The following is a 20,547-nucleotide window of genomic DNA, read 5'->3' on the forward strand; positions in this document are numbered from 1 at the left end:
GCGCTTCTTCGCGCAAAGGATTTAATTCGCAACGTTCAACAAGCCGGACGGAAAAGTACAACAAATTTTCATTTAAGCAGACAAAAGATAAAAGATAAGCGCCAGGGAAGGGAAGAACTTTTCCTTTCCACCATGCACAAGCCAGTGAGTAATTGCACTTAATTCTCGGCGACAAATCATGCCACTCCAGATGCCGGATTAAGCAGTACGGAATTAATTCATTTTCGGGGAATGTACTTTTCCCGCGGTTAATGAAATTTATGCATGGCTGGCATGAACTTTGGTTGGATTCTGGTTGGAATTAAGGATCGCAAGATTTTGTATTTCTAAGCGACACTACTGTTTCACCGCCAGATGGCGTGAGAGGGTTTTGAGCACGGATTTTAATTAATATTTAGTTTGCATTAGTTGCTTATTAGCATTAGAATATTAAGGAGGAGGAAGACATTTTAAAATGTATATTTCTGTATTTGCTATAATCTTTAAAGGACACTGCTATAAATCACAATTTACGTACGGTAAAGTATTATAGCATCTTCAGCAAACCCTTTTCTATCTTTAGAAATGCAGGATTTGATCCGCCATTGATCTAAGGATCTTTTGAGAACCGACTTCTGTTTAGAATTACGTAATGATTAAAAATTCATATGAGTGAATCTTTTCAAATGATTCATTCAGTACAATACAAGTTAAGTAAATTGGCATAAAGATCAATTGCAATCCTTAGGATCAGACATAGAAAGATTGATGCAAAAACAAATGGAAATTTAAAATAATCAACATTCCAAAACCAGCGAGCGCTCGAGAGAAGGGGATGATAAAAATTGCCGGTAAACAACTTTAATCAACCCTTCAGGATTATGCCGTTATCATCAGTGTTTGGGCGATAAGATATGTTCCACAGTGCGACACGCGATTCAAAAAGTATCCCGCCATGGAATCTCCTCTTATCAAAGTATTCGTTGCGAGAAGAATAGAAAATCATTTGTGATAACAGCGCGCATGGGGTGGCCCCACTCAAGCCATTATCAGTAATTTTAAGTTTATTGTAAACAAGAATTCACCCAGCCGTTCGATGCCAGTTTTATGTCGATGATTGTAATTAATTTTGTCAATGTATTTTACTACCACGGGTTTCGTGGTGCACCTGCGTTCTGCGTTCTCTGTTGTGCGCCATGCCGAAAAATGAAACATAAAAACAAATCACCGCCTCCCTGCGAAAGTCACAACCGTTCTTCCCATTGCGATTCCGAACTCCGGACCATAACGCTAACGGACGGAGCAGTTGGGCGTAGCGAACCATCTGCTGATGGATGCAGAATTCGGTCGTGTACCAATCTTGGACCATTGAGAAAATATCGATTAGAACGGCGTATTTGGCCCCGGTGCGCTCTGTCCGTATGCTCCGTGGAAATGACACGGTTTGCCAGTAGCAAAACTATTAGGATACGCGTGCACAGGCGGGAGAAAACAGGACAGATTTTGTGCGGAGAGCGTCAGCGTTCGAGAGATGGAGCAATGTAGGTTATGTTCGGCCGTAGCACGAACGAAGCATCCTCGACCGATTATGAAGCAGTTACACAATGCCTGGGACGGTCTGATGATACACTTCATTGCTGTTCAATTGTGCTAAAAGTCGTATATTGTAGCGTCGTTTGGTAAGATGTCAAACGCTAAGGATATGTTGTTCATTGCCCATTTTGTGTTCGCAATTTACAGAACGTTGATAAAAGTGGGGAGAGTTGGGTGTTTCGCTATCTAGCGACACAAATAAGAACACCAACACAATTGCCAAAAAGCATTGGATCTTTCTACTTATAAATTTTGAATAAATAACACAGCTATATATATATATATATATATATATATATATATATATATATATATATATATATATATATATATATATATATATATATATATCAGTACCAAACTCCTAGTCATACCTCGGAATCCAATCAATACTCCGTGTGCATGATCAAAAAGTCTAATCGCAAACGGTTTGCTGAATAAACTCTGCACCAGCAGTTAAGAAAAGCGTACACACCCGGCAAAAGTCAAGCTGAGACGACCGCTCGGAACCAGAAAACGATCGTTTAATTATTACTGGGTAACGTTCCACCGGGGCACGAGCCGTTTACTGAGAGCATGTGCCACGGTAACGATGTGGGACGGTAATTGCATAAAATGCATAATTTTACATAATGCTCACAGACGTCTTCAATGCCGGACGCCGTTCGACTTACCATCGAGGAGACGGTGGTTCGACGGTGTCGGTTCTCTACCGTCCTGTGGAGAAACTCCGGTGAGATTTCACTTATCGCCGCCGCGACGCTGTTCTACATTTGCACAGCGACTGGAAGCGGGAATGTCCCTTTTTCCCTTTCATCCTTCCTACACACGGCAAACCCGGATGGTGGTAACCGGATTTTCATACGGATGAAAACGTTTTTCCTGCTAGTGGAATTTCAATATCGGATTGTGCTTTACCCCATGTGTGTTTTCGGATGGAAACTCAGAACATATAAGACTAGAGGGTGAGAGACAGAGAGAGAGACAAAGGGTGGAAGGTTGAGCAAGCTATCGCATAGTTTCCGGAAAGTTTGGCCAAAAAGTTAGCCTTCCGGATGATAGCTTGCGGGAAAGCGTACACGCTTTGGGAGCAAAAAAAAAGGCTTCAACCAGCTAGAACAAGCTGAGTTACAGCCAAACGAGGCATTTAGCATTTAACGTTCCATAACGCCGTTCGCTCGGTGTTGTATGTGCTTGTGGGGGAGATTTAATTTAATGAAAATAAAATGTGAATCTAATTTAAAAATTACATTTTCCAGGGGATTTTATTCCCCGGGCGAAAAGTTATCATTAGTTTGGAAAGGATAATATATAAAATGGGCAAGCGAAATCGTTCACCAAAAAAGCAACGCAAAATTAGTCAGTTGCTCGTAGTTGTTTTTCTTTTTTGTTCTTGTTCTCGCCATCTCGGAAAATGTGCTTATCTAGGAGAATTCGAAAAGTGCACTAGCGGAAAATTTTCGAACTGAGAGAGCGGAAAAACAGCATCAATTTTCCTGCGAGCACGAGTCAAAGAGCGGAGAAGCTCCCGAAGTGGGCACTCAACGCAAACGTCACTCAGCCAGCGATACTTTCTCTTTCGATCAAGCTGTCTATTCCGTCTTTCGTTAGCTCGCTCACTAACACCTGTGAGTGTCTACTACGGGAGAGAACTCACGCATTCTCGCAGATGAAAATGCATCATACGCTCATAATTTCCATGCAAACACTTTGCAGTTTTTTCTCTCTTTTCCATTCTTTCTCGCTCGCTCGATATCTGTCCTATTCGACACGCACTATCTTTTTTGCGATCGTTTCACTTCTCCCAAGCAAAACCTACGCTCTCTCGGTGCTCTAATCACCCGCATGTGACTGTCGCCGGATGGGATTGGGTGAATCAAAACAGCGAGAAAAGAAAAACATAATTCCATCCCACCGACGTTTTCGCTGATCGACCACCACCTTCGGGGGTCTATTGTGTTGCCTAAATTGCCCACCATTGTGTACCCCAAGATTGCCCTTCGATCTCGCGACATCGCACACTAGTGGAACCCAAAAAACAAAAACGCCTCCCCACACATACACACATCGTCCGATTGTCTCATCATCAGTGGCATGTTTCATCAGCCGCCTTCCTGCCAGCTCCGCTCGTTGGTGTTGTTTGTGTCTCATCGGCATCTTCAAGAGCGGGCAGCACTCCCAGCCGGCCGCAAGCCAGCCACTTTACACTTTATCCGAGGTACACTCGCGCTTGCCACGCTTTTATGGCTAATTTCATTTTTAAAAATAGGTGCTGGCGATTCGCTTGTTTTCGGTTGACACCAAAAAAAAAGCATTAAGGGGGGTAACCGACCCAGGCGCTGCACCAGAACGCAGAGGGCTGGCCGGTGTTGGTTGGCGAACGTGGAAGAACAACGCGCGACCAAATCGTCGCACAATAATAAGACATCACATCAAGATCGCACACACTGAATTCGAAAACAACAGCACCCGGAACGCCATGGACCACACGGCGGAAATGATGAATGTAAACCCTTCGAGGGTTGTGCTCATATAGCTGCCAGTTAACTAATCAAGGAAAGGTCAAGAAGGGCATGAACGATTTACCATTTTTAAGTAATCGAGCATCGGTGACGAGCGCATATTGGTGATGGTAGCTTTTAATTTGAATGCCAATTTTAAATATTTTTAATCTAAATATTGGTTATTTGCAACTGTACTAAAAATATAAATGTTTTAAATAAACGATTGCATATTAAAATGGTTTCACTAAAATTAACCTTTCTTCATTAATATACTAAAAAACGAGTGTCAAGATCCAACTATGGGTAAATAAAATCAAAGAGAGCCAGAAATGACAGACCGACAGGACCTTTGAGGTTGTGGTGCCGGCAAATGGGATTGTTTATTATAAATTACTAATTACTAATGTTTCTATGTTAGCAATTTTGTTAAAATCCTCCTAGACTTTGGTACTTTTCTTAAATAATTATGTTTGCAATAAGAAATGGTTCATTTTTCAGCTTTAAAGGTCGAAGTCAAGATGAAACTTTCAACTAGCTTTTCTGTATGCGTTTGTTATTTATTGGCTTATCCAATGCTGGCTTGCCATAGACATAAGCTAGCCAAGTTAGCCTGTGAATGTAACATTAGGTGTATTGTTTTACTCCGGCATCTCAGGATTGTTTTACTCCCAAAAACAACACTAGATGTTGAGAAGATTTGGTAAGGATTCCCAGCAGGGAATACATCCCAGAAGAGTATTTAAACTTACCCAAGCCAATGCTTCAAAACCAAAATTTTCATTTCAAAAAAACATTTACATCCTCTTCATCGTTCTGTTCATCCAAGGGTTGAAACATATGCAAAAGAATCCCCGCAATACAACCCTGGCCAGTTTCGCACCACTAACAGCCTTTTGCTATTCAATTGTGCGGTATTTGTGTTGTTTTTAACACTGTCTGTTTTTCTATTTTCCTTTCTCAAAGCGGCATTGCTTCATTTTAAAGGTATTGGCACTCTTTATTGCTGTCGTCGCCTGCCGTCATCATGTTCACCATCCTGTGCAGCAAGTGTCCCCCATGCGGACACTTTGTCCCTCGACAGGTGCATGACAAGTTTGATTTCCTTAGATTTTAAACCAAAATTTAACCGTTCCCTTACTTGCCAGTAGGGAATGTGGTCCGTTTCTTTGTTGTATGTTGTTTTACACCAAAAACGCGACAATAAAATGCACATGGCGCTGAAAGCACTTAGTTTCAATGCTAGCCACCACGACTGTATACAGCACTGGCGGTACGGTGTATTGGTAAGGTGTGCGGGCAACGCACGCGACAAATACACACGCTGCACGCAACCGGCCGCGATGCTTGTCGCTTCCTAAGCTTCAATTCTAGTAGTATACCCGAGGGTGCAACAGTGGTGGTGGTGACAAACGGAGTAGCGTAGTAGTAGAGCGAAGCGAATGATCAGAAATGGAAGCGCGATGGGGACAACATTGAACCTAAGATGGGCGCGGGAATGTGGGAAGATATAAAATACACTTCTAGCAAATGTTACGCTCAGGGTAAGAGTGCAATAATAGTACGAAAGGGCTTCAAGTCGAACGTGACCACACAATTGCTGCCAATGTGACGAAAAAAAACTCTGGACAGGTGTGTGGAACGCGCACGAGCTCACCATAGAAACACACATGTTCTCATCCACACAAACACACACATTCACTCATATATTCCGCGTGAAGGGTTATTGCGTTTTTTTTAATTCGCTTTCCGCTAGTTTCTGTTATCTTCATCTCCACTAGCACAAAAAGAAAACCACACATACAAAACGCATGACACACTGAGATGGTGGCTGCTGCGATGTCGTTTGTTCGCGCTCGTACACTACTTCACTTTCACCTGAGCCAAACAACAAAACCACCAGGCACAAACCAAACAGCAAAAAGAAGAAAACGATCGCGAGAGCGAAAAGGAAAGCTTGCCGCTGATGTTGCTACACTTGGCGCTAACGCATCCGATGCATCGCACTAAACGAACCAATACACAACATGCCAGGAAACCGTTTTGTTGCCGTTTTGTTACACACTTGCATCACACTTCCGGGGGGAGGGCTTGCGGATATTATTAAAATGTTTCCTCCTTCTCGATATCGAGTAGGCTATGATTGGCGATTGGAAGCTTCCAAATAGGGCAGCAAAAATCAATCTCAGATGGCTAAAAGTGATGTTTCCGTCTGTAAAGATGTTTTTATGTGTTTGCATGCTCCAAACTACACTCTCACTTTTGCTCCACATTGTGTGAGGTTTGTTTTTTACGAAGATTTGGAAGAAAAGGTTTTGTTTCGTGACTTCCGCATTAATTTGTCACCCGCAGGCTAAGGTTACGTTAATTAATATCCTCTCGCTCTATTATTATTATCTGTCTGTTTTCAATGGTTTTTGCAATTCAATTATAATTTTTTGTTCTAATTTCTACTATTAACGAGTCGAACAAGTCGGAAAATGGCACTGCTTTTGACATTTGCTCGTGAAGATAAATAGGTTCAATATTTTTTCCTTGGTCACATTTAGCCTTCTTTATGTAATCTTTCGTCACACACGCTCATCATCCACCACGATCGAGACTGCATAAATAAAAAAAAATAATAGAATAACGCCTTCTTTATATCACGTTTATGGCAATGACAAAAGCTAGTAACGCACCGTTCCGTGATCCCCGCACACACTCACGGAGCGACACATCCAGAAGAACAGCCCACGCAAAAGTTCACAATTTGTCAAGAGGAATAGCAAAAACAAAAAAGCGATGGAAACAAAGCACAGTGCACAACATTTTTGTGCTGCTGCTGGTCAACAGGGACTGCCCTAAAAAGCTGTCAAGTGTGCAATATTTCGATTAAAAAACGTATCATTTGCGCCACCCCCACAGTATCGAAATTAGACTCCCTAAAAAAACAAGTGAAAATACCGTGGACACACACCTAGGGAAGCGCGTTGGCTGTAGTACAACCGCTGGGTAAGGCTGTACACTAAAAAGATTACACGCACCTGCGCGCATGCACACACACACTCACTCACGCACACACACACGCGTACACAGAATTGATCTGGTATGTCAGGAGACAAGGCGCGACACGGCACAACAACAATACGGTCGATACAACGGCAGACTGAGTACTAAACGAGCAGCGGTCGGTTTCGATGCGTGCAAGCCTCCCGTACGTGAGTGGCTTTCAACACGGGCGAGAGCTACTTAGACGGTAGCTCATACTCTCGCAATCTATCACTCTCCCGCTCGCTTGAAAATCTCCATCGCAATAGAAAGGGAACTCACGAACGCACAACGATTGAGAGAGAGAAAAAAAACACACACATATTTGACATTCCGAAGCATAAGCAGCGAAAATAAAGGATACGGGCTGCCCGGAGGCAGCGCACTTATTCAGCGTTTTACAGCGAGCCTTCAGATATTCAGATCCGTTAAAGGCAGGACTCTTCCATTATCATCATCTACTCGAGAAGGAAGACGACGTTGTACGGTGGAATCAATGTTCTCGTTCGCAAATACACTCTGCACCGCACAACAGTAAAGTGATTGCCCAGCTTCGATTCATTGTGAAGAAGTTGAAATAAATGATTAGATAAATGATTGGAGACTTAGAGCTCCTAGGCAATGCGTTCAATCCAAAATGCTGAGATTCCAATTCCGATGCAACGAGTGTGTGTTGTTTTTATTGAATGCAATAACCAATCTTTCTCACTGTACGGGATGATACAGGCACCCCGCAAAGAAACTAGGTCACCACACTTTGAAGGAAATCCATTTTAAGTGTATATGTGTGGAGAGCATATCTCCTTATCCATTAGCGTATGTGATTAATTTGGCTAAATGGCGTGATGCATTTCACTGCACCTTTTACGATGCGCATTCAACGTTAAAAGGTGCCGTAAGATTGATTCGATCGGAAAGTTGTCTATCTGTGATACATTTCCAATAGAAGATATCTAGTTGAATGGATAGTTGAGGGTAGTGTTGTGCTAGATGAATCTTTTGAGAACTGTCATTCTTTCGCGAGTCATTCAAATCAGAATTCGAGTCTCAAACGACTCATGAATCTTCGAAGCAATGGCGCATCAAGTCCTTTAGATGACCGGGATATGGGCATCTCAATGGACAAGCATTTTGGAGGCCACTAATTTTACAATTCTTTCTGAATGTTCAAGGAGAGATGTGCGCGAGTTGAGCGAAAAAAAGTTCTGACTTTTGCAACTAAAATTCTACATTCGGTAATGCACAACTTAGCCACATGTACGATGAGGCTCTAGATCTCTACAAAGGACTGTTTGTCATGATCGTTAATCCTTAATCCTTAAGAATATTAATCCTTATTTGCTTATACTCAAAGACTAGTTGACGTACAAGTGATGTACAAGTTGACATTAAGTGAAGAAGAATTCTTCCGCATTGAAAAATCTTTCCGCAATAGTTTTCCACAGCCGATTTGAACCGACGTCGATCATATGATGTATCTGGTTTTACCAGAGCAACAAAAAAACACGGAAACTTATAGACTGTCTGCGGGGAGACAACAACTGGACAATTAAAAACCAAACATCCAACGCTTCCAAACGACAAACAAACAAGAAAAAATAAACCTTCACCAGCTTCCAGCAGTCTGCTCGTCGGAAAGGCGCACAATTGAAAAGCAATTAGTAGCTCCTTGTTTTCCAGCACAGATGACACACATAGTCCCCTTTTAAGCAGTGTGAGAATGTCGATCACCCTCCGAAATTCAGGCAGAAACAGTTTTCGCACACACCGTGCGCATCGGTTGACATTCGTTCCCATGTTTTGCAGCTCTTGCTACACGGTCAAGCCTACAAAAAGACGGTCCACAGCACGGTGGTTCTGGTGCACATTTGAATTTATCAGTAAACCCCCCCGTTTTCATGAAGAACAGTCTGTGACGTCTTACAGTGCGGCGTTTCTGTCCGCCGTCCGTTGACCGTGTATCCAAAAAATTGCTTCGCGCGTGCATAATCATCATTCCGATGCACTTTTCGGCGCGCGGCTTTTGGGCGCTGGAGCGAACCCCGGGGGAAACTAGTTTTGGTATCGGTAATTCGAGAGGCGACATCACGTACCAGCCATATGCTACAGCCCTTTGCGCTATGTGTGTTCCTGGTGCCAAAACAGCCTGGTGCCCTCCATACCCGAGGTCACGCGAAGCATCGCGGAAAACGATTTAGCACAACGTTTCGCAAAGGGAACGAAAGGAATGCGACAGAAGCACCCTGGCCGCACAACCATAAACCGGTAGAATGGCAAGAAAACTCATTAGAGTGTGCACGTGTGTATGTGTGTTTGTGCAAGTTCTTGCCTCCCTCCCACCAAACCCCAACTTCTCCTTCTCGTTTCGCAGAAGGATTCGCTTCCCTTGCACTTTACAAGGTTTAACTGCACCCGGGTAATGTGTGTTACATGCGCCAAGAAGGACCTCGCCGTTTTGCCACCTTGAAAGACGCACAGGTAAAGGCAATGGGCAGGAGGGGGGGTTGATACGGCTCGGCATGATGGCTTGGGCAAACAAATTGCCAAACAAACAAAACCGGAAGTAAAAAAGAACGCCAGGATGCAGTAGAACCTTATTCCCCATTTCCCGAACCTGCCCGTGTGAGCAAACCGAACGAAGACCTTCACAGGAAGGCAATGAGAATTCGTGGGGGGAAGAGGGACCTGGGACTTAAGTGTTGTTTAAAATGTTCTCAGCGATGCAAAATGTATTTACTCTCGATTAAGCACACACTCCGACACTTTGCTTGCTTCTAGGGGCCCATCAACCTGTCCTCCCCCCCCCCCCGAAACCACCCCAAATGAAGGGTGGACCTTTTAATGGGCTTTTTTGCTTATTGTTTTCCACAAACCGAGGAAACCGATCGGAGCATGTAAACCTCTTTCGCGCACGGTATGAATCGGTTGTTTTTACGTCTTTGTAAATATCCCCTTCCCGTCACGGTTGAGCTTTAAGGGCACACGGTGGTTGCTCAAATGGGTAATGGTTTCAAAAATCGGTTTCAATGTGTATTTTGTTCTGGGACATGTTTGCATAGGAGAAGTGGGAAATCGAATAAACCTCGAAGGAAAACCCAAAAACCAAAAAAAAAAAAAAAACAATCAAACGAACGATAAATAAAAGGATGCGTTACAGAAAGGTGTTGCTGCCTGATAAGGGAGGTGTGTGTGTAATGTTATTTACATAATAACATCTCAACAGTAACGCACACAAAGGAGCAAAATACTTACTCGTCTCTCGAAAGCTACACAAAGGACACCGCAGGAAGAACGGCCGACAGCGAAGGCGATGAAAACGCGCACCGGAAGTGGTAGTAGCACCAGCCTGCTTCGCTTTACCCGCTTTTATAAATTATTAACAATTTCTGTATGTGTTTCTTTTTATGATAACTCGTCACAAGCGTCGGCCACTTCCGTTTTTTTTTTGAGGGGAGGGAGGGGAAGGGCTTTCTTTCTTTCGATGGGAAATCAGCGCAAGAAGACACGGGAAATGCACGCGAGGCTTTTAGCACCGAATACTAATACGCACACAAGCACACTAAAACGCACAGACACACACGCGTACACAGCACCACTACTAGCAGATACGGGGCGGGGGGCCACTAGGATTTGATCGCTGTAGTAAAGGAAGAAAGAAAACGACCATTACTAATCTGCTGCACGGGAAGGAAAAAGAAAAGAAAAGCAACCGTCAGGTGCAGTTTGACAGCTAGGGAGCAAAATTATGTTGTGTTTCTAATTCTTTTTCACTTTTATCACACAATTCGGGTTTTTTTTTCGGTTCGATTCTAGCACACACACAATAACGATTTTATTGCGATAAATGTGGCACGGTGGAAAATTTGTGTAAAGAAGTATTTAGCAGCCGTTCTTTTCTACACGCACTTGCCAGTGTCACGCACGTTTTCCCGAGTAGTGTCAGCACGGAAGTGACAGCAAAACTCCCACTCACGAACGATGCCAGCACCGGCAGAAAGAGAGACCGGAAAATTCCTCTCGAATTTCCCTTTTGCAAGCTTTGTATGTGTGAGTGTTTTTCCCTATAATCTCGCCGTTGCTGATTTTTACTCGCCACTCACTCTCTGTTCTTTTCCGATTCCTTCTCACTCGCATTCTCGCTCTCGCTCTTTCGTGCTCATGCAATGACATGAAGATAGGGTTGTTTTTTATCGCTTAGAGGGTATAATGAAAGAGAAAGCACCTGCCTTTGTGGATGTACGCTAGAGGGAGCGAAACGAATTGGAAATGCTGATAAAAGTTCGCTCATGGCAAAAATTCACTCCGCAGGCCGATGCGTGCGTGTGGAAATTGGTTAATTTGTAGCCGACAGGAAACACGCACAAGACACACATTATCACGCAAATAATGCACAAGTTCTAAATTCCATCATCGCTGGGAAATGGAAAATGATGGCGTGTGCTGTCAAAAATAGGGACTCGAATCGAGCTAATAGCAGCTCATTCGGCTGCCGCCATTCTTTGCAATGGGGGTTCACATACGCATGCACATATAGGTACAGTTTGGACGATTGTTCTACACTTCTTCCGTTTAGAATTGAACAACTTTTTGGTCAAATATTTCGAACACGCTCCAATCGTTTTCTTTGCTACAAAGTCCGTCACAAGTTGATTTAAACCTACTCAGGCTGGCCAAATGCACTTCACGTACACACGGGGAAGACACAGCTGACGGAGATGGTGCGTAGTACTGTTTGAACATCCAAATTCTCACTACACCAGTTCGAACAATTCGCCAAGCAAAGACACGGTGCCTAGACGAAGAAAACTTGACAAGTACATGACGAGTTGGACTGGTGTACCTCGATAAAATGCAGAGCAGAAGAGCACAAGCGAGAACGAAAGCGAGATAGCACACGATCAGGGATTGTGTCACATCATGGTGAGGCGAGCAAACGAAAGCATGATAGAAACATCGACGATTCTGAGAAATGGTTCCGATGCATGGCCCTTTAAAAACGATAGTTCGTAGAGTTTAAGGGCAAATTTTACCACAATTCAAGCACCAACACAGCGTTTCTACAATGAAAGCTACACCTCGAATCACACTTGGCCGCTGAATTCCGAATGAAATCGTACAAATTAGGCCACAGGGAGTTTTCGTGTCGCACACCAGAAGGGCAATGTAAGAACAGCTGAGTGCACTTTCCACGAATGCTCACGGCGGGTTTGTTTACTCTCTGTTTCTCTATTGTTGCACGAAGGGCGCGTATCGCGGCTCACTAAAATGACAGCTGGGTTTTATGATTGCTTATTGGTGGAAATTCAATCAAAAATTAATTTTCACAGCTTTCCTTGTGTGTTTTTTTTGCTGAATTCATAAACACGGTTCGTTTTAATTTATAACATAATTTCTTTTGCAATCTGTTTCCAAAAAGGGCCATATTTGCCATCACTGTACCATTTTTGAAGTGACATAACTTTCGAGGGAAACGAAAAACTAATTCTCGACAACGTTTTACCCATTGAATAGAAAGTTTGAACTATTTTAACATACAAAAATCACTCCAAAACCATTCAACTTGACGAGATTAATGATTTAGCTGGGAAACGGAAAGAAACAGAGTTTTTTGACCAAATTGTGTTGCCCACATTCCAGTGTGATATGTTTTTATGCGTAGCTGTCATCCCTTTCGGCAACCCATGCTGGCTGTCATAGTATTTGTCAACGCGAGATCAAAGTTTGGATGGCTGGCTTTCGCTGCGCTTGTATTTTCGTTACGTTCCCTTCCTGATGTGATGTAAACGTTCATTTCTGTGTCCTGTGTGTCGTCCTCTTGTGAGATTAATCCGTGTCTTTCTTGGTAAGGCACGAGAGAATTGTTAAAATACAAACACTATCGAATAGCGACGAAAGCAGGGGAAGAATAAGTTCAACCCTCCAAAGAGACGAACCCCCTCCCTTTGCGTTGCACGTAGCGATAGCTAAGCGCAGTAGGCGCTGGTGTGACGAAAAGACTAGTAGGTGCAGCCAGAAGACGGATTGAGTGCGGTAGGATTCGTGTTCCTCATACACCGTTTCGGAGAAGGCCACGCACGCGGACCGCAATCATGGCAGAACGGCGATCGGGCGGATCGAGCCGCAACAATTTCACCGAGGAGAAAAGCTCCGCCGACACGCCGCCGATGTCACGGTTGTTTATCATCTGCAGCAAGAGCGTGACCGAGGAAAATCTGCGCGAACATTTCGACAAGTTTGGCGACATCGAGGAAATATGGATCGTCAAGGATCGGTCGACGGGCGAAGGAAAAGGTATTACCGAACATTAACGGGTGAGGGGAGGGGGAGGGGGAGGGTGAGAGATTGTTTCTATGCACGCGTGCGAGCGCGTCTGTGTGCGTGTGTGTGAGTGTGTGTTTAGGGGTTGCATTTTCATGGTGGTGTGCGAAACCGTGCAGCATTAGTGCGCGCGTAGCGATGAAATGGAAGAACGATTGGCTACCCCTAAGTGAAGCCTACTGCTGCTACAATGTCGTAAAGCAAATGGATTACGAGGGTGCTGTTTCGGTCCAAATTGTACCCCTAAACTAGCTTTTGTCACTTTTCGCTTTCGCTTGCGCCACTACCCTCAAAGGCGCACAGACACACTCAAACATTCGCTATTTTGCACTCACCCCTCCGCTTGATTACATTTGACATACACGCTTTTGCCGTCTTTTTCCTACCTTTGTTGACAACGGCACTCGCAAAAAAAAGTCCCAATTTAACACACTCTCTTTCCTTCGCGTGTAGGTGTAGCCTACATAAAGTATGCAAAAACGTCCGACGCGGCCCGTGCGCTCGAGGAGATGAACGGGAAATGCGTCGGGGACAACACGCGCCCGATCAAGGTGCTTGTTGCCGCGAACCGGCAGCAAGGTTCGCGCAAGCAGACAGAGAACGAGGAGGAAAAATATCTGCGGCTGTTCGTCATCATACCGAAGGACATGACGGAGGATGCGCTCCGGGAGGAGTTCGGGAAGTACGGTACGGTCGATCTGGTCACCATCATCCGGGACAAGGTGACGAAGGAGGGCAAGGGGTTCGCGTACGTCAAGTTCGGGCGGTTCCTGCACGCGGCCCAGGCGTTCGAGGGATGCGATCCCAAGTATAAGGCGGTGTTTGCCGAACCGAAGCCACCGCGCAACGCGTCCGTCTCGTCGAACGAGAACTTTGGCGGTTTTGTTGGCGGTGGCGGTGGTGGTGGTGGCGGCGGCGGCGGTGGTGGAGGTGGAGTTGGTGGTGGCGGTGGTGGTGCCGGGGCCGGTGTGTTCGGCGGTGGTGCCGGTAACAGCGCGAACGGATTCACCGACGACCGTCGCGTTGGGCCGGGCGGCGTTGGAGGTGGTGGTGGCGGTGGGGCCGGTGCCATGATGGGCTTTGCCGCGATGGGTGGAAACGATCGGCGGTCGGGGGTGGGCGGTGGCGTGGATCGGTGCGTCGGTGGCAACGACTTTGGCGCGTTCAGCGGATATGGTGCGGGCGCGAACAGTGCGATGGTCCCGAACGGCAATGAAACGAAGCTGACCGTACTGTGCAGTCCCGTGCTGAATCAGGACCAGTTGTGGCGCCTTTTCGACATCATTCCCGGGCTGGACTATTGCCAGATTAACAACGATTTCAGTAAGTACCACATGCTGCCAACATTCCCGTCACGCATATTGATCTGTTCCCCCTTTATTCAGACAACCGCAACGTGACGGCGACGGTCGTGTACAACAACAGCCAGTCGGCCATGTACGCACGGGACAAGATACACGGGCTCGAGTATCCGCCGGGCGAGCGATTGATCATACGGCTCGGACACGAAACGGTCGGCACGATGGGCGGCGGCGGAGGTGGCGGAGGTGTCGGCGGTGCGGTGGAACCATTCAACGGAAGTGGTATGGGTGGCGGTAACCGGGGAGGAGGAATGCCGGTCGATCCGGCACTGATAGCACGTGCCGGACCGCCGCTAACCACGCCTGTTTCTTCCTGTTCCTTCGCCGTAGATCGTGAGGCGGCGTTCTGCAGCGTGCCGTTGCCGCCACCGCAGCCGATGGCTAGCGCAAATGCCGAGGTTGCCCAGCGTTGCTTTATCGTCTGCATACCGAAGGCGCTGCCGACGAGCGTGCTGAAGCAGACGTTCTGCCGGTTTGGCGATCTGATCGATGTGTATCTGCTGCCGAACAAGAACTGCGGGTACGCCAAGTACGCGTCGGAGGAGTCGGCGAAGAAAGCGATCAAGCTGCTGCACGGTGTGGACATTTTGAACGTCCGGTTGAAGGTGGGTGAAGGATTTTCCGACCAGCAACTTCAGATTACAGCACACTACCGATTCGTTGCAGGTATTGGAAGCCGAGGAACCCAGTAATGATCGAAGGAAAAGGATGCGCCATGACGAGCGCATGGAAAACGAATAATTCACCTAAAGCAATGGGGCCAATGTGTGGAAGATGAGATGTGTACAGTGACGCGTCTATATGCAAGGTAACTATCGTTCCGTTTTCGTGCCGTGCCTATTAACTAGCTCATTTTTTACGACTGAAAGATAACCGTTTGTGTTGGAGTAATGGTGATGTTAAAGGATGGATTTTGCATGATTGGGTGGGATGTGGAAGATGTGTCGATTTTTCCTTCCATACCCGTACAGATGTGGTGATGTAATTGTATCTGTGATAACTGTGTGATAAATAGTTTAAAGAATATCTTACAATAGAACATTTGCGTCAAAGAATTGTTAAATCCTATATTCCAAAGATGCTAGAATATGTTCCAAGATATATTTGTGGATCGCAGCTGGTGCAAAGCACAGGTCCTATATACAGTGTGGCGGACATAAATTTGTACACTCTTTTTTCTTACTGAGAGAATAATTTAAAATTTGGCAGGAGTAACTATCAATGTCTTGGATTACCTACTTTTTGGTTAACTTTGCCCTAGCTTTTTGCCATAAGACAACATTTCTTTGATGTATGAATATTTAAAATACCAAGTACACAACAATTTTCAATGATTTCGTTTATTAAACAATTAGATTTTCTATTTTGACATTTTTTCGACGCCTTTAAACTGATTGTAATAAGAAATAGGAATGTTTGTCGATTGATGGATTGATTGCCATTATTGTTCTGTTCAAGAAAATCTTTTACATTTTCTAAAAACAGTGGCGTGATCTTTGTAATGTTACATCCAGCATCGAACAATTTAACATTCCCTCATTGTACAAACTTTTACTATTTCATTGTTTATCAACTGATGAAGAATGTTGTTGAAAGTATTCATGTCATCATGAAAGTTTGCAACTTACCAATACTCATATAATTAGGACCAATTATATATGTTATTAGTTATATCCATTCATTTGGGTTGGTATTATTTGTTCTTCAGTATATACAGAATATCAATTCATATTTCATAATCGTCTGTCGACGCGCACATGTATGTAAAGTAAAGTGGAGTAATCTTCGTGAATAGCAGGTAAAACGCTCGCTCGCTGTACATGTTTTTAATAGCTTGCATCTTATGATATCTACGCAACAACTCGGCTCTACGTATGGTTGTTTTGTATTCTTCTTTTATCGTTTAGTTTCATTTTAACGCACTCGTTACATTAATTTTAGCTGACTTTCTTAACACATCTAACTAATTTGTTTTCCACAGAATTCATACACTACATTTAACGCAAAGAAAAGAGACGCACTGAACAAACCGGTACAGAGAGAGAGAAAAAAGAACCGAACTAAACGAGCATACGATAATGGTACTGTTACTGTAGCATACCTAGCTTACTTTACTTGAATCATACGCCTACATGAAGGAAACCCGCGTTACCCTCCAGAAGTCCTACACTACCAACTACTAGAACTGGACCTACCTGAACGTGCACGAAGCAAACGGTTGGACAAGAAAGGAAAAAGAAAATGAATGAAAAAAATAACGCAGCATACTACATAACGCAACCCGGCACGCGAGGACACATTAGAAATCTGATTCATAGAAACCACACAAGAAAAAAAGAAACATCCACCAAGACACGATGATGCGCGTGATATCACACTATTCCAACCCAAGAAAAGTAACCACAAAACCGAACGTGACGATGTGCGCCTGTCCTACTGTAACTACTGCAAACCCGCTACACACCGACCATACCTTCACACTCTCTCACTCTCTATCTCTACTGGACGGATCGATGGAAGGACGAAGATCTTTCTGCTTGTCTTTCGCTCTCTTCTCCTCTTTCTGTCCCGCAACCGCACAGGACCGCACGAACGAAACGAAGCCCCACGTGCATTTTGGGGAAACAGCGACCCCCCACCACCCCAAATGAAACGGAACGCAGAAAAATTCAGGACTTTAAACATCACAATCGTAACCAATCCTTACCGTGCCATCATTGCAATCATCATCATTATTTCCCCTTCATTTCCTGCCTCTGCACGCTCATGCACACGGGCCAGGACGGGGCATATCGGTGGCCACCGGTGGCCTACCCCATACGCCTGGAAGACTACCGTGACCACAACGTTTACCGACGCTGGACGGGATGAGTGGAACGGGGACGTGATGGAAGAAGAGATACTGAGTGAAGCTACCGGAAGGTCGAAAATTGAACTCTGCACGCTTTGGACACAGAACTGCGACCCGTACTTGATATCTTGAGACCGAAATAGTAACGCAACCGATGAAGAATAACGAAGTAGGACTGTAAGAGAACGGAGCGTACGTACGTTGGGAACTGGTGAGGTGTGCAGACACGTTAGAAAGCGGAACTACTCCACCGGAACTCTGGGACACGCAAATCGAAATAGCAAGATCCGGGCACAAGAGGAAAAAACACACACACCCACACACACACAACTCACAAACCAAACAAGGACGAACGAAGACATTCCTTTTTCTTGCTTCTGTGTGCGTGCGTAAATGTGTGTGTGTGTGTGTGTATGGGGGAGTGTGAAAAAAAAATCGGTGGACATAAGCAATTGCGGACATGAATGGAGGAGCGTACTGAAGACTGAGACATACGTACGGGCGCATAAACACACTGATTGGGAAGGGGGCAGGGTTTTTTTCTCGTTGTTGGGGCTGATCGACGGAAGGAATGCTACGGTTTCGAAGGACCGCATACATGACAACTACTGCTAGGCACTATTTTTTACTTTTGCTTTGAGTGAGTGTTTTAGCCTATCGTTTCGTTGTAACATTATCCCGTACTGAAGATGGTTTTGTTTAATCCTTTTGACGCTGAAACAAAGAAGGCATGAAATGCGGAGTGTATAAAGCAGCTGTTTGTGCGTGTGTGTGCGCGTGTGTGTGTGTGTATGTACAGGATGGTGAGCTTTTGTACAGCGGTTGAATGTGGTTGAAGATGATCTTGCATTGTGGAGCATGTGTGCAGACTAAGTACCACCACCATATAACCCATTGACTAGATCCCGCACTTTAAGGCGCAGTACTGGTTATGCTACATAATCTGTTTATAACGTTCCGGTACAAGGCGATAGACCACTGTAGTCAAGATCTTTCTGGCCTTGCTTTTGAGCATTGTGTGTAACAGTGAGACACATACCTTACTACTGTAGATTCTGTGGTTTGTCTCACCATACCATATCCAACTAGAATTCCTTACATATTTTACCTTTAATACACAACGTTCCCCTACTCTACAAACCTGTCCGAGGTGGGCAATAATCTCGATTAGACCGAGGCCTGAAGTGACACACAGCACATGTGCAAATCCAAAACGAGTAGAAAATGCGATATCCGCTTGAGCGAGAACAAACAGAGCAATTATTTCCGGATGAATAGCCCCCTAGTTTGTAAGCTTTTTAGTTAGTACCATTTTTTGTGTATACCCGTGGTATAATAATTTACAAAAAGCAACACACATGAAGAGATTCAGTTACGCACAAGCAAATCCAACTTTTCATGCTCAACTGTGAGATTTGTAAATGCCAAAAGACAGTGAACACGACACACACTGGACGTTTGAGATTTCCCGTCACCATGTACCATTCGAACAAATCTTGTTACAATTAGGACTAAAGCTAGAGTGTAAAGTTGAGATAGTATGTAACTTTCGTCGTATCGCCAAAATGGTCCTAACAAAAACCATCATCACTTGCTGAAAGCTATACAATTGAATAATAGCGTACTGGTTAGGATAGCGCCTTTTGCTTTGATTTTTGCACCTTTATGCTTATCCTTTTATCTAGCAAACTAGAATGAACAACAATCCTCGTGTACGATGGTGTGTAGCATCTTCGATCGCTATTTGCACACTTTTGTATAATTCTCCTTTTTAACATTGACTTTACCAACTATAGCTTTTACGCTTGGAATCAGCTTAGTGTGGGCAGTGCTTGTTGCGAAGTAAATAAGTATCATGTGTTTGCCATTTGTTTTTGAGTATGTACTGTTTAACATAATGATTCCCTTCACTCCAGCCGCCAAACGATTCAGGAAAGGATATTGATTTTAAAGTGCGAGTCCCGATGTTACCTTACACGGGATTGCATGTCAGCCTTAGCTTCTCCTAGCTTTGCTTCTCTTTTTCGTTATTGTATCAAACATTTTACCATGCACACCTTAGATGATAAGCAGCGTACTAGGCTAGCGAGCCGGAATTGCTATAGTTTTCGTTTTTAGTTCATTTAGTTTGTAAGTTGTGTAAGTAATGTAAGTCTCTGCGGTCGAGTCTCTCTACATCGGTGCATTATTCACGTGCGGGTCGGGTGTGATTTTACGGTGCGCAGCTTAAGAAAAAAATTGCCTAATTGTGTAAAGTTGCAAATGTACGGAAAGCGCGATCATAGCGAATTTCTTAAATTTTATTTGAAATTTTTTCAACTACCGTTTAGTCTCAGTGTATCCGATCCAACTCTTATCTGTTTTAAAGATTGTTTTTCTTTGTTCGTGCGTTTACGTTCGTAAATACACAGCGGGTGACGATAATCAAACTTGCTTGATTCGGGTGAACGAATCTGATAGTGACATGCCGTGAACGATTTAAATAAAAAATTGCCAATATTTACCAACTGATATCTGAACATCTGCGTTTGGTTGATGTGGAAAAGAGCGTATTGAGAAATTGATGGGAGCTAGGTTGTCGTGGAAGTCCTTTTAGATGTGCTGGAGTGGCTTTAGCTAACAACATTTGCTGCGAGGTATCTGAAAACTAAACAAGTGTAAAAAGCCCTAAAGAGCAATTTCGTGTTGCCATTTGAATCTGTAAAGAGACCAAAAGAAATGAGTCCAAGGTAAGATCTTCTCACAATTTTCATCATGCCTTTTCCTGATAAATGTAGCTAATCTTCAACTTCACGTACTACACAATAGATGTATTTCTTACTAGCAACAAAAGCACAACGATTCTTTTTAAATAAAGTAAACGTTCACACTCCCAAACATCACAGAACAGACACACCACGCAGGGAAGGCTTCA

General features: G+C 44.3%; 2 protein-coding genes across 6 annotated transcripts in view; one reads left to right on the forward strand and one right to left on the reverse strand.

The window, feature by feature from the left end:
- LOC128301585 (protein boule) overlaps window positions 1-12,250 on the reverse strand; it is a 54,166-nt gene extending 41,916 nt beyond the window's left edge. For 2 of the 5 annotated variants that reach the window (XM_053038151.1, XM_053038147.1), the window contains exon 1: window positions 7,033-7,202. The gene's annotated coding sequence lies outside the window, so the exon portion shown is untranslated. Of the gene's footprint in view, window positions 1-7,032; window positions 7,209-10,355; window positions 10,741-11,764; window positions 11,784-12,133 lie in introns of those variants that run through there. The other 3 variants (XM_053038148.1, XM_053038149.1, XM_053038150.1) reach the window with 3 other exon arrangements.
- Window positions 12,251-12,895: 645 nt separating this feature from the next.
- On the forward strand, window positions 12,896-20,146 carry LOC128303749 (RNA-binding protein 45). Its single transcript, XM_053040807.1, has 5 exons — window positions 12,896-13,394; window positions 13,875-14,744; window positions 14,807-15,387; window positions 15,449-15,590; window positions 16,764-20,146. Exons 1-4 carry the CDS (start codon window positions 13,193-13,195, stop codon window positions 15,521-15,523), a joined length of 1,728 nt encoding a protein of 575 aa, XP_052896767.1. The 5' UTR covers window positions 12,896-13,192; the 3' UTR covers window positions 15,524-15,590; window positions 16,764-20,146.
- The last annotated feature ends 401 nt before the right edge of the window (window positions 20,147-20,547 follow it).

The sequence above is a fragment of the Anopheles moucheti genome, chromosome 3 (assembly GCF_943734755.1).
Source record: "Anopheles moucheti chromosome 3, idAnoMoucSN_F20_07, whole genome shotgun sequence".
Lineage (NCBI taxonomy): Eukaryota > Metazoa > Arthropoda > Insecta > Diptera > Culicidae > Anopheles > Anopheles moucheti.